This window comes from Dromiciops gliroides, chromosome 1 (assembly GCF_019393635.1).
Source record: "Dromiciops gliroides isolate mDroGli1 chromosome 1, mDroGli1.pri, whole genome shotgun sequence".
Taxonomy (NCBI): Eukaryota; Metazoa; Chordata; class Mammalia; order Microbiotheria; family Microbiotheriidae; genus Dromiciops; species Dromiciops gliroides.
In genome coordinates, this window is record NC_057861.1 from 679,604,669 (window position 1) to 679,619,715 (window position 15,047).

The 15,047-nt window shown below is 44.9% G+C and overlaps 1 protein-coding gene across 1 annotated transcript in view; it reads right to left on the reverse strand.

The window, feature by feature from the left end:
• Positions 1–392: 392 nt before the first annotated feature.
• The window catches only part of LOC122729916 (store-operated calcium entry regulator STIMATE), a 71,450-nt gene continuing 56,795 nt past the window's right edge, over positions 393–15,047 (reverse strand). The window contains exons 8-10 of the mRNA XM_043969056.1: positions 12,919–13,029; positions 1,400–1,520; positions 393–1,137 (exon numbers count right to left, since the gene is read on the reverse strand). Of these exons, the coding sequence (XP_043824991.1) occupies positions 1,031–1,137; positions 1,400–1,520; positions 12,919–13,029 (339 nt within the window). The 3' untranslated portion in view covers positions 393–1,030. The remainder of the gene's footprint in view (positions 1,138–1,399; positions 1,521–12,918; positions 13,030–15,047) is intronic.

The window sequence follows — 15,047 nt, forward strand, 5'->3', positions numbered from 1 at the left end:
CCTTTACTCCATCCAGGGCAATAGCCTCATTGTTCCCCACACATTCTAGGCTTATTCTGACTCCCATACCTTTTAAAAATCTGTTCCCTGTCCTCCCCTAACCCTAATCTTTACTGTCAAGGCCCCACTCAAAAACCACTTCCCCAATAAGACTTCTCTAATCTCCTCAACCTGGGGATCCCTCCCTCTTTTAAAATCCAAATGCCCAGGGCAGCTGGATGGCACAGTGGATAAAGCACCGGCCCTGGATTCAGGAGGACCTGAATTCAAATCTGGCCTCAGACACTTGACACTTACTAGCTGTGTGACCCTGGGCAAGTCACTTAACCCTCATTGCGCCCCCCCCCACCTCAAAAAAAAAATCCAAATGCCCTCACTGTCTATACCAACAATTTCACACATCAATTTATCCTTTATTGTGCTGTCAGATGGGAGTCTTCTCTTTGTAGCCAGACTGGCAGCTTCTGGGTAAGGGCTTGTGTCATCTTCTCTGGGCAGCCTCCCCAAGGTGGCCTGAGCTCTGTACATGGCAGGGGGTTCAGTGACAACCTATGGAGTAGAAAGTTGATGATCTGGAGGGAGAGAAGGGGCTAGGGCTGGGGCTAAACAGCAGCAACAGATTTTCCTGTAGAGAGGTCTACCCATGTTTGAAGCCTCCTCCCCTCCTGTCTTGGCCCTTGGACCACAATCTGGGTCTAGACCAAGGGCAGGAGAGAACAGTGCCCCAAACATCTCTGATTACTTTGATTTACTGATGATTCAAAGATTTTCACACATCCTTGTGTCTGTGGGGTCTGTCCTGGACAATCAAGGGCAGTAGAAAGAGACTAAGATCCTGGATCCAGAGCCCAGCTCCTAGACCCTGTACTTCTAGGAAAAAAAAAAAAGTAGTGGACATTTTGTGTATTAAAAAAAAAAAAGTTCTTTAAAAGAGAGGTGTCTGCTTAGCTGTCCATGTCAGGGCTGGTGCTGGGGCTCAGATGTGAGGTGGGGTGGAGATGCACAGGGCCAGGAAGCAGCACGGAGTTCCTTAGCCAAAGACACTCTTGGGGGGCCCAGACTTGGGCTTCTCGAAGACAGTCTCTCCGCCTGTCCGACTTCGGCTGAACACAGACGGGGCAGTTGAGCCAGCTTCCTCTTTAGGAAGAAGAGTGGGAAAGAGGTTAGTAAGGGGGGCCCTAACGGATTCCCAGGTAGTATTCGGGGGACTAGGCCTAGCTGGTTGTTCCAACCAGAACAAGGCTCCAGGGGCAGGGAAGGTTCTTCCCCCTTCCTCCATCCTGGGACACACTTTTATTGGTTCTTCCCTGTTTTCTCCCAGCAGTGGTGAGCTCCCTCCCTTCCAGGGTTTTTGACATGTGCAGACACATTCACACATACATACACATGGGACACTCACCACATTCTCGCATGACCTGGTAGGTCTTGGACTTGATCTCTTGGTTTTTAGAGAGGGTCCCTCGGGCTCCCTTTAGGTCCTCTTCCTTCATGGGAGGCCGTTTCTTTTTGATGGGGGCTTCCTAAGGATGCCAAGAGGAAAGAAAATTGAATCTTACATTGTATCAGACACAGGGACCTCCTCAATGCATCCAAGTTACTTCGTTGGGCATTACTTTTAAATGAAACAAGAGGCTACACACAGATACTTGGATTAATAAAACCTGTTTTATATTTGATTTTTTTGTTAGCCTGAATACTTGTATCAGAGGAAAATAATTGAATTTGAGCAAAAATAAAAAGGCAAGTATTTATTAATTACTTATGTGCCAGGCACTGTGCTAAGCTTTTTATAAATATTATCTCATTTGATCCTTAACAATAACTCAGGGAGGTTGGTGCTATTATTACCCTCATCTCACAGTTGAAGAAACTGTGGCAAACAGAAAGTAAGTGACTTGCCTAGGGTCACACAGCTAATAAGTATCTGAGGCCAAATTTGAACTCAGGTCTCTGTCTTTTGAACTCTGTCTCTGAGATTCCAGGCCCAATGCTCTCTACCTTTACACCATCTAGCTGCTTCTAGTCACTTTCTTTTTTTTTTTTTTTTGTCTTTTTCTTTTTGTTTTTTTTTTAGGCAATGGGGGTTAAGTGACTTGCCCAGGGTCACACAGCTAGTAAGTGTCAAGTGTCTGAGGCTGGATTTGAACTCAGGTACTCCTGAATCCAGGGCCGGTGCTTTAACCACTGCGCCATCTAGCTGCCCCTCTAGTCACTTTCTAATGTATCCAGGGAAAGCCCTGGATGGGAACTAAATGAACTATAGAGAAAGTTATGATTGAGAAGCCTCCAACATTGAAATCAGCCCATTTGAGTACAGAGATTCAGTTATGAATCATGGGTTACATTTACATGCCAGCCCTTTTCACAGGCAGTCTTTATGTATTACTCAAATCTCTCCCAAGACTGGGAATGCCCAGAGGTTAAGGAACAAGTTCCCTACCTCCCTTGGACCTGTAACTCTCTAGCTAGCTCACAGCACAAGGTCTGTTTCCCCTCTTCTTCCTCCAAAGACTAAGAGCTCTCAGAGGGTAGAGGCTGTATCACTCTACCCATGTATTGTTTGTAACTAGGTATTACTTGGGGGCAGCCAGGTGGTGCCATAGTGCATAGAGTGCCAGGCATGGAGTCAGGAAGACCTAGGTTCAAATCTGGCCTCAGACACTTACTAGCTGTGTGACCCATGACTATGACCTCAGTTCCTCATCTATTTAAAAAAATGAGCAGAAGGAAACAGCAAACCACTACAGTATCTTTGCCAAGATAATCCCAAATGGCATCACAAAGAGTCAGACATGGCTGAACAACAACTACCACCCGGTTATTTATAAGTTCTCTCCCTCATTAGAATGTACATTCCTTTAGGGAGAGAGACTGTTTTTGCCTTGATAAGTAAGACCTGAGTTCAAATTTTGCCATAGGTATTTTTAAGTGGTGTGACCCTGGACGAGGCACTTAACCTTCTCAGCGTGTTTTAGCTGCAAGATGGGGATAATACTATCTACTCACAAGAGAGTTGTGAGAGGTAGATATCTCAAATGAGATAATGTAGTGCTTTGCAAATCTTAAAATGTTACATAAGCACTAGTTATTATCATTGTTGTATTACCAGCACTTAGCACAGTGCCTGCACCACATGGTAGGCACCTAATAAATGTTTGCTTGGGTTTTTGCTTTTTCTTAAAATTCAATTTAATTTTATTTTCAGATCTGAGTTCTCCCACTCCCCATCTCTACCCACCCCCAGTCCCCATAAGAAAGAAAAACAAAACCCCTGGTATAAACATGTACAGTCAAGCAATACAAATTTCCAAAGGGACCATGACCATCACCCCTCTTTCTGGAAGTATGTAGCACCTTTCTTCATAAATCCTTTGGGATTATGATTCGTCACTGATGCTAAGCAGAATTCCCAAGTCTTTCAAAGTTGTTTGTCTTTACAATATTGTTATTGTGTAAATGGTTCCTCTGGTTCTGATCACTTCGCTTTGCATCAGTTCATAAAAGGCTTCTCAAGTTTCTCTAAAACCAACTCTTTCATCCATTCTCAAAGCACAATAATATTCTGTCACATATGCCATTACTTATTCAGCTATTTCTTAATTGATAGGCATCCCCTAAGTTGCCACCACAAAAAACTACTATAATTTCGAAAAGACCCTTTTCTTCTTTCTTTGATCTCTTTAAGAGCACAGACCTAGTAGTGGCATCACTGTCAAAGGGCACGCACAGTTTGATAGCTCTGGAGGCAGTTATAAAACAGCTTCCCAGAATGGTTGGAATAGTTGACAGTTCTACCAATGGTGCATTAATGTATGTGTACCTAGCCCCTCCTGCATTTGTCATTTTCCTTTTTTGTCAACTTTGCTGATCTGATGGGCATGAAGTAGACCCTTACAACTGTTTTAGTTTAATAATTAGATTTTATTTAATAATAACTAGATTTCTCTAATTATTAGTATTTAGGATTTTTTTTTCACATGGCTATTGATAGCTTGGAATTCTTTCTCTGAAAATTGCCCATTTACATCATTTGGCTATTGGGGAATTTGGCAATTGGAGAATGACACTTCTAATAAATGCTTGTTGACTGACTAGGAACTTGGACACAGGGACTCAGGACTCAGAAACCTGCTGACTGATAGATTAAAGGAGGCCAAGAATCATCCTGTTGCAAGAGGCCTTGAATTTCCTAGCCAGTCCTGCTCAGGCATGTGGCTGGAAAGGGCCCAGAGGTTGATTCTCATTCAGTGAGCCAGCCAGCCCAATGTACGTGTCCAGCCCAATGGGGCTGGTAGAGAGCTTCTGAGTTACTGTTTCCAAATACCCCTCCTGTCTGCCTGCTTTGTCACAAAAGCCCGGGGACATTTTGTGCACAACTTCATTGAAAGTAAGTGATGTTGATATATGGTAAAGCCACCTTTTTCTGTTCTCTGGAGTATACTCTTCACCAGCATCTACCCCTAGAAGGGACAGGCTATTGAGGGGGGTCAAGGGCAGCTCTGGACCTCCAGTGCCCAGGTTCTAGGGCTAAGTATCCATGGGCTCTGGTTACAGGTGTTCTTTTATAGGGAAAGGGACCAAGGGGCAGTGACTCCCTAAACCTCCTGCCTTGGGCACAGGTTCCAATCTCAGTGCTCTCTTTGCACAGGGCTGGTCCATCTGTCCCCATAACCCCCACCCTAGGCCCTTCCCCTCTTTTTTCTCCCCTGCTCCTCAGAGATAGCTGGTACATATGGGTCAGCCTACCCCTGGCCCGAGTAATGGGGGGCTTCCTAATTCAACATTGATTGAAGGGTACATCAGGTACTTCTCACTATAAAGCAATTTACAGTTTAATGGAAGAATATAATGTGTACATGACCAAGAGACAAGCTAAGAATGGGATGGGGTCAGAGGAGAGAGCCATTCAAAGAACTAGCAAAATCTGAGGGGGAACAGATCATTGAGGGAGGGGAGAGAATTAGGGAGGCTCCCTGGAGGAGACTATACCTAAGATGAGTACTGAAGAGAGAAAAGGATTCCAACAGGTGGAGATGAGAAAGTGGGGGGTTACAGGGACAGACGTGTCTTACAAATGCAGGAGGCAGGTGGGGGCAGTCGGGCATCCTGTTTTACTGGAACACAGCATGCGAAGGGGAGAGATGGGAAATGAAGCTGAAGAGGTAGTTTGGAGCCAGTCTCTGGAAGGACTCAAATGCCAAGCCAAAGGATTTGCATTTTGTCCTGCAGGCAGTATGAAGCACCTGGAGCTTTCTGAACAGAGGAGCGACATGACAAGGCATATGCACTAGGAAGCTTATTTTGACATCTGTGTCAAAGACAGATTAGAGTGGAGGTAAACCTGGGGGAAGTGAGACCAGGAAGGGGAGTATAATGATTGTTTGGACAAGAGGTAATCATAGGAACATAGTTTTAGAATTGGAAAGGACTTTGAAGATCACTTAGTCAACCCTGGGGCTGGCAGGTGGAGCAGTTGATAGGATGTTGGCCCTGGAGTCAGGAGGATCTGAGTTCAAATCCAGAATCAGATACTTATTACCTGTATTTCCCTGGGCAAACCACTTGACCCTGTTTGCCTCAGTTTCCTCTTCTATAAAATAAACTGGAGCAGGAAATGGCAAATCAAGAAAACTCCAAATGGGGTCACAAGGAGTTGGACATGACTGAAACAATTCAATAACACCAGTCCAACCCAGATTTATAGATGAGACAGGACTCAGACTAGGTAAAGTGGTTCCCAGGACTTGTAAACTTGAATGAAGGGTTTTAGAGATTCCCACTCACATTCAGAGGGCACAAGCAAGCCATGACTGGGAGTGGGCAGAAGTGGGTAAATTCCCTAAGTAAGGTAAGTGGAGACAAAAGAATCTAGACATGTATCTTAATATCTCCGGATTAGATGGATTCCAACATCCCCTCTGGTTCTCAATCTGATGATCACTTTCCCGAGTCTGCTTTTTTCTTTATACAATGAGGTTAGTCTCTAAGTGGTCTCCACAATCCATTTGAGCTCTGAGGTTTTTTCCATGAGCAGGATCTGAGCTGGGGTCTTTCCCTTCTTTGTAGCTGGTTTGGGGTAGGCAGCATAGGGTGGCTATCTTTACTTGCATCCCCAGAGTTTAGCACAGTATGAAAGTGTACACCACTGGGTGCTTAATAAATGTTTACTATATCATATTAGCTGGACTCCTTGTATTCTTTTCTCTTTTTTGGTGGGGCAATGAGGGTTAAGTGACTTGCCCAGGGTCATACAACTAGTAAGTGTCAAGTGTCTGAGGCTGGATTTGAACTCAGGTCCTCCTGAATCCAGGGCTAGTGCTTTATCCACTGTACCACCTAGCTGCCCACTGGACTCCTTGTATTCTAAGGAAACCTGAAGATTTAGGGGCTGATAACTGGGACTGGGAAAGGGTGGAGAAAAGGCATTTACTCCCTATTTGGAGAGGTAGGAGTAGATCTAGCTGTATGCTGTGATGCTTCCCATCATATGCTCAGCTATCTCCCAGCCACAGAAGAGACAGAGACAGAGAGGTCAGAGACTGTCCATAACTACCCACAATAGACTATGCATTTCCCACTATCTGAACATATTAATTACAAATCTCAATTATTTAAGTACACAGACATAAAAGGAAGAGGGAATTCAGGTAAGGCTGAGGGAGAGGAGGCTCAAATCTCTCCCCTTATATACAATATGAACACATTCAGATACACAAGTACACAGCTACATACTAGTTTTGCAGCCAACAAAAACAACCAATTTTTTCCAGGAGTCCTGCTCTTTCTATGCAGCTATCCACACCTTCCCTCCCACCAGATCTCACATTTTTACCACTTATTCCCCACCCCCTCCACTGACCTCCCCTCCCCGCAGCAGTCAAGGAAATCAATGTTTTCTGACTGAAAGCAGTTGATGGCTGTGGCCATCTCTGGGTCCTTGCCTACCTGGGACATTGCTGTAAGTTGGGTATTTGTGGGCACCAGCAGCAGGCAGTCTGGCTTTCTCCCCGATGGAGAGCTGTGGAAGTGCCCTTGTTTACAGTGATCTAAGCAGGAGCTGGGCTCATGGGGGCTTATATAGCCAGCCCATCCCTGTGAAGTCACTCCCCTGGCCTGGCTCCCCCCATGAGTCAAGTCCACACAGGCTGCTTGGGTCCTGAGTTTATTCTTAGAGATGACTGGGGGTCTGGCCAGCTAAGACCCCGATGCCTTGATGAGAAGTAACAGCTGGGGGAGGGACCCCAGTCCGTGGGGAGCAAGATGTTCTATTTATAGCTGAGGCTTAGGCTCCTGAGGACTGTGTCTGTATTTTTAAAGTGTGTGAAGTTTGTGTGTGTGTGTGTGTGTGTGTGTGAGAGAGAGAGAGAGAGAGAGAGAAAAGCTGAATACCATGGCTTGTTTTTCTTTCTCCACCCATTCTCACCCAGTTTCCTCTGGGGAAGAAAATAGGAAATACAATTTTCAAAGCACTTTCTCCATGAACTCTTTGTATCCCTGTGGGGTTGGGGGATGGGGACTCAGAGGGGGGATGGATGGCTATTCTATCTGGGGTCCTACTTCCCAGGAGTCCTGTATTCTTTCACTTTCCAGCCACCTGTTGGAGAAGGAAAGGGCTCAGAGGGAGAAGGGAATGATGGCTTTTCTATTTGAGTCTCTAATGATCATGCTCATCCAAAAATATGAGCAAGCACTACCTCAGCTTCTAGTCCTGGCTTTGCCACAAACCATGAGCCTTTAGGCTTAGCAGCGACTCTCTGATGTATTGTATGGACTGTATACCATCGTCTATCATCATTCACATCCCGTGACTCTTCAAGGCCCGTATCAAACCCCATCTCTGCCCCCAGGAAGATTTCTCTGAATATTCCAGCCCACATTCTGTTCTTCCCTTCCTTCCTTTGTGCCATACATTTAAAGAGTACTTGACTGGGAAACCAATTTACTATTGGGATTGCTCACCAACTTCCTTAATTTGTGAAGATTAGTGAGCTCCCCCTTCAAGCAGAGTGTATCACCACCAGTGAGGAATTTAGAGTGAGGTATGGGAGAGACTAGATGAGCTCTGAGGTCCCTTCCAGCTTTGAGAATCTACTTAGAAACTTACCCATGAAGAATCAAGAAAGATGGAATTAAACCCAGGAGACAGTTCTCTTAAATAGAGCTTTACCTGACACACCATCCAGCCTCTATCGAGGGTTCAGGCTGAAGAAAATCGATGTCCAAATTCTAGCATCTCATCTGAGACCCGCCTTACACAGTGTTCTGTGGGGCTAGGACCCTGGCTCACTTGGGTTTAAGACTGACTATTTTCTCTAGAGGATAAGAGGACATCACTGCACTGGGCCTTGCAGAAAGCCTTGGTGGTACTGCCCTCCCCTCCCCCATCCCCTCAGGCTCCAGCCCAAGGGCAGGAGTTTGTGGGGCAACAACGTGGGCAGGTGATTAATTCCTGACCATAACTTGAAACTGACACTCTGTCCATCCCTCTTGGCAAAGGGTGGCTCCTGTCTTTTCCATCAACACAGAAATATTTCCATGGGGTTTCAGAGAGGGCTTCTCTCAGCATTCTTTTGCTTCCTAATTCGCTAATGGAATCCAATCCTTGAAATAGCCAGCTTTTCAGTAAGAGAAGGCAACATAAGAGAAGGCAACATAAGAAACAACACCAGCCTTTCCCTTCTCTCCTGATGCCATGAGTTCTCTGTGAATCTCCCATTAGCCCTTTGGATTCCCTTTGCTGCCTCTGCAGTTGGTCCTTGACTCAGCCAGAAACAGCTTCAGGGCCCTCTTTCAGACCATTTCTCCTCTCCGTGATAAGGGACCGGACTGGGCATTTTCTGGGATCCCCTTCTGGCTCAGACATCCTATCCCTTCTGCCATACCTACAGTTTAACCCTAACAAAAACATACAACCAAATTTTTTTTTTAAAAATTGGTAATAAGGTGTCAAACTTTATTGTAAACCATTATACAATGTAAGTACATTATCTTCCCTTACACTTAAAAAAAGCTGTTGTTGTTTTTAATGTAATACCACTGATTGGACAATACCATTGACTGCAGCAGTATTCTAGCGTGGTTTTTTGCTCACAAAGGTCCAACCCCTCATTGACTCATCAGAAAAAAGCTCCAATAAAACCTCTTGAGCCCAAGGTTCAGAAACCAATCACCCCAAACCCAACCTATTTCCCAATAAGATCTAGGTCCCGCACCAAAGGAAAACAATCTCTTTGGAAAAGTGACAGTCCTTCTATTTTGTAAAACCAGATGCTTTCCGTTTTTCTGCTGGGAATGTTTGAAAACTTTCTTAAAGAAATTTGCCCTACTGTGTAGCACAGTTGGGTTGTTTCACCCTTCAGTTTATTCGGCTGCTGCTGCTGCAAAAAAAAAGCCCCATGGATGGCAGGTTAGTGAAGCACAGTGGTGGGCATCGCTGGTGGCCACATTCTCTGGAAGCTCCCAACAGAGCCTTCTGAGGCCTGGCTACGAGCCGTGCCTGGGTCTAGTGCCAGCAAAAGGCACCAATTTTCACTGTCTGGGAGAAGTCTTTCTTCTAAGTCTTTTATTTTTTTCCCTGAAGAAAAAGGCAAGATACGTCGACATTAACACATGACAGTCCAGTGGAGAAATAAGATGGGGGATGTGGTTCAGCTGACCTTTGAAGCTTCCTCAATGCTGCTCAGCCAGATAGCCCTTTCTACACACAAGGTTTCATAGACAGATCTATGCTACTTTCACATCTCACCAAATGAAAATTACAGTCCTGTCCCTTTGTTTGTGACATATATATCATAGTTACCAGGATCACATGCATTCCATTGGACTTGGAGCAATACTCTCTGAATCCAATCTTTATGCAAGGGACTGATCACCATTCAAATTTGAACAATGGATCAGCTACCAACAAGAATTCAGCCAGTATGACTTTGCTCCTCAAAAAAGTCCAACTACCCTGTTGGGTAATGGGGATGAGCACCACTGAGGCTAGTAGCTGTACAGATGTGTTATCTGATACAGGATGCTTCCAGAGAACTATTTCTATTACAGGACACCCTGGAGAGAAGGAAGTCCTGGCCACTTGGGATACTGCATTGAAAGCTGAAGGCTACCTGTTTGAATTATGGTCAAAAAATGGAGTCATGCTAGACAAACCAATCACCAAGGGGCCTTTTAAGGAAATGCTATATCCTATCCTCAGAGAGCAGGGAACTCACATTCCCAAATGGTCTTTGGCTTGTGAGGCCTTACAACATCACCCTGTTAGCTACAGGACTGCAACCCAGAGATCTCAGAGCACTTATTAAAAATAATTCAGAGAAAAATATACCACATTCTCACCATCTCTTTCCTCCTTTCCCCTCCCCCATTACCTAGAATACCACTGCTCAAACAGAGCTTTGGATCATCTGAGGTCTGTGTTAACACATTTAACATGATTAAGGCTTTTTAAAAATAGGGAATAGATGATTTCTATAGACTTAGCTCAAGGTTAAAACAAAGCTCAGAATCAGACACTCTGTGTGCTCTGAATCCAAAGGGACAGAGGGAACAAGGTAGGTATGTGTGCTGTTCAAACTACCAGGTAAGAGGGTAAAGGAAAAGGGTGAATATTTAGAGAGGCCATGTGTCACTTTCCTCTATGTGGGAAAATCAGTTTCAGTCTTCCTAAATCCTGGTGCCTGTGAACAGTCTCTTTTCTGGATCTCACAGATGACACTGGAGCTGGCTTCCCCAAATGCTATTTTCTCTCCTCCCCTAGGAGAAGGTGTCTGTATTGCCATGGGGGGAAGGGAAATGGAATAAGGGAATGGTGGAAGGAATAACATCAGGGGAAGGATTCTCCTTCACTCTCAAGCCCTCAGATGGAACAGATTACAGAGGAACAAAGAATCACTTATTGCAAAGAGGGTGTGTAAACCCACAGTTACAGGTCAGTGGCTCCACTCAGTTCTCTGGGTTGGGATTGAGAACAAGTCCCTTGCTGGCTGCTTGGCAGACAAGGCATAGCAGCACAGCTGGGAAATCTCCATCAAGGCTTGCTTGTTGCCCACAGGCCAATAAACAGGAATGTTAGAATAGCAAGAGAACATGGGAGTGCACAGTTCAATATTCTCTGAGGTCCCTGTGAGATCCCACTTAGCAGCCTATTTAACATACCACAATTCAGACCCAATATGTCTATGTAAAACATTTAAAAATATCTTTTAAAACGTTCTGAGTTGTTTGTCATTCACTGAATTTGTTTGGCTTAAGGCTTAGAACAGCTGCTATCCAGAGAGCAGAGCAGTCATTCTACTATTTCTTTCTACACTGTCAAATACCCCCGCAGTTTCTCCCTGCCTGGGGCTCCACATGTTGAAGAGAAGGTTTCTGCAAACTGGTCTGTTATTGAAGAAATGCTGGGTCCCAGGTGCCTGAAGCCCAGCTGAGGGCAGGAGTCTGCCTTGTGAAGAAGGCAAATGCAAACCGGGAAGCTCCTATCTGCAGATCCAAAGACGCCTGGGACTCTCTCACCTCTGTGACTCAAAAGAATCAGAGAAGGTGGGGAAGAGAAGGTCACCTGGGGGACGCTTAAGAAGAGAAGGATCAGGGGTACCCAACAGGTCAGCCATCTCAGGACCCAGGAAAACATTAAAGGGGGTCAGCAATGTAGGATGCCCAGGCCAGCTCTGCAGGCTGAATCTCTGGATGTGGGAAGAGATTCTGGGTTTAAACTTTAGCAAGGTTTGTATTTGAGGAGAATGAAGGAGGAATGAAAAGGGAGGCGGATTTGAGAACATTCTACTAGCTCAGGAACAAATGGGGAATGTGGATTGGGAATGCTGATTCTCATAGAGATTTAGTCTTCCTTTATGGGGAGTGAACACTTGTACCCTATCAGAAGTCATATCATTTTGACTGTAAGGTGCCTGTGGCCTAAATGAGCAGAGAAAGCACAGGAACTTTGGCCAGATAGAACAAGGAGCCCCATGCCTGGGGCTGATATCCAGCACAGACAGGGACTGATGATTACAGCTGAGAAATGGCTCCTTTCATTAGCCCTCTGCCTAACTGCTAAGTCATGAAATGATTATTCTGAAGTAAACCTTTTCCCCACCTACACATTACTTGAAAGGTAAATAGACCATCTCTTTTCTTTTCTTTTTGGTGGTGGTTAAAAAAAAGAATCCTTAAATAGAACAGTACGAAAATATAACTTAAATTATAAAAGTCAAATAGGATAGAGAAGACTTTAAAAAAATCGATGTCCTGCCTATCAATTCCATAGGTACCTTGTAGGAAACAAACACGGAGACTTAAAAACATCAACATGGTTAAGGCTCATAACCATAAAACTATCCTGGGTTCTAGGAATTAACTGTTGCAAAAGCCACTTTTGAGTAAGAAAACATACTGGCTCCAACTTGATCAGTCTTGATTACTTTTTCCTCCAAATGTGACATATCCTATCATTCCCCACAGAACTGAAAGGAGGCAGCTGCAGAGTGTGAATGTGTGTGTGTGTGTGTGTGTGTGTGTGTGTGTGTGAGCACACAGTCCGTTCATCCTCTTTGGCAGCTCCGTCGAGTCAGAGAAAGGTCGGTGTAGGTTTGATCCCTGACCACACTGGATATGCCAGATGGATGGAGAAAACCCAAACGAAACCTTCTGTTGCATATTCGGTCAGGATCTGTAGTGCAACTGAATTGTAGCCTTCAACTGCCACGGACTCTTCAGGGCACTTGTTCTCCTTCTCTTGTTCCATGTCACAGGTGTCAGAGAAGGTAGGACAGCAGGAAGAGTAGGGTAGAGGGAAGGACAGAGATGAGGAGGAGGGAGGGAAAAGGTCAAGTGACACTGCAGAATGAAAACCTGCCAATCCAGGAGTGACCGTGGCCCCTAGACCTGCCAGGCCCCAGGTCAGGAAGTATGTCATACGGGCAGCCCAAATCGGTGTTTCTTTTTTTTCACTGGCTTCAAGGTGGTCAGTCTTCGGAGGTCTTCATCTGCATCTGACTCTTCCATCTCGTCATCAGCAGACATCAGAATCTGGAATGGAAATGGAATGGTGTGGCAACTGAGTCATAGGACCAAACCTGAGGTGACAGCATTTTGGCCCTACCCACCGTGTCCTTGACTAGCTTGAAGGGATGCATGATAGAGCCTCCCTGGGAAAAGGTGTCAGGGAGGCTCCAGTGTTATCCCCAAGAGCACATTTCTTAGGGGCACATATTGCCAGCTACAAAATTCTACATTTAAACCCTGCCTCTGCTACTTAACTCCTTACCTGGGTGTTGTTGTTTGTCCTTCCTTCTTGAAGATGATCAATGACATCAGGAAGGTGACATCTTGACTTGCAAGTGAACTGGATGTAAGTGAGGGAGGGCTGTGCAAAGTCATCAGTTCCACTCTCCTCCTGAATCATTTTAGTCCAGTGGCAAGTTATAGGTCAGGACAACTGGTTGCCCTGGATGCACTGGGAGACGCTGGCCTTTTTAAGCTAAGGTCTTTTTCAGGTCTCTGTCTGGAGGCAACACCCATTCAGTGATTTAAGGGTAGGTAAGAAACAAGCTAAAAGATGACCTAGTCTGCCTACTCAAAAAAGAAAATCAAACTGGGAGAGGAAGACCTTCAGGGTTACTGGCCAGAACAGAAAAAACTGCTCTATACATTCACTCAGAGCCATCAAATCAAATAATGACCAAGTGAGATTTATTGGTCAATCAATGAGAGCCAAAATGATTTGGGTTTAAGGCATGGTCAAGTAGCTCTATTTGAATCCTAAAGGTTTTATCAAAACCTGTTTTTTCAGAGCTCTATTTCAAGAAATCATAAATGAAATTACATGGGACAAAAGAATTAATTGCCCAGGTTTTTTAAAAAGGATGGTATCATCTCCAGTCATTCTGACCTATGTCTTGCCACTGGACTCAGATGACCCTGGTGGAGAGAGTGAGGCTGAAGACTCTGCCTCACTAAATCCAATTCACTTGCAAGTCAAGACATCACCCTCCTGATGTCACTGATCTTCTTCAAGAAGAAAGGACAAACAACAACTTACCTGGGAGACCTTGGACAAATCAATTCCTCCTCTCGGGGCCTCAGTTTCTTCATATGTACTAAAATAAGGCGGCTGGACTATGATCTAAACCCTATCCTTTCTTGCCTGTCTTGGGTATATTCCCCTTTATTCCCACACCGATTCAGCTGGAAAAAAAATACAACTAGACAAGCACCAGAGAAACTCCTAACTAATGTCATTTTGGTAGGCAGGCCCAGCCTTGAATTCTAAGCATTCCTCAGAACCCAAGAACCATAAACCCACCTTACAGAGTAAAGGACCTAAAACTGCTGGAGGGGAAAACCTAGAGGATGTGGAGAATTTCTTATGGTTTGTGCTATAGAATAATCAAGAGAATCAGTGTAGCTGAATGCACAGAAAACTGGATTCAGAGGTTCACTGCTGATGAGGCAAGGCTCTATGATCTTGGTACCCCAAAACTAGAAGACCACTGTAGATCTTTCTGCATTAGTCAAGGGTTCCCTATTGAGGAAGTCACAAGTCCAGATCACCCCTCAAATAAAAAATGATGCTTCTCAAAGGCAAGAGAGCACCAAGGGCTTCTCTGGTTTATATTGTTTATATGGAAATAAAATCTTTTTACTTAAGCAAACCATAGGTGTGGACCCCTACCCCGCCACGCCCCCATCCCCAAATATAGGCAAGCTCCAGGGTTTCAATCACCTCCACTTTAATCCTATTTATTCATATGCAAAACAGGGTGCCCTGGAGCCCAAGCTTGGGATTCAAGGAAGAGAAGCTTGGACAGTGCTGCTTTTCCCTCACTCCAATGAAAGCTTGATGGTATGATATCTCAGGGTAGAGTCCTGGAACCTAGCTGTGAGGAAATGGGGGTTGGGCTCCTCTCAACCTGGACCTGTTTAAAAGGTCTGCCTCCCTGCCCCAGCAAACAAAATCACATGATTCAGGGAAACCCTAGGCTCACCACAATTAGATCTGCTCCTGAACTGTGTCCATATGGGGGAGGAGTTGAAGAGTTGTCCCG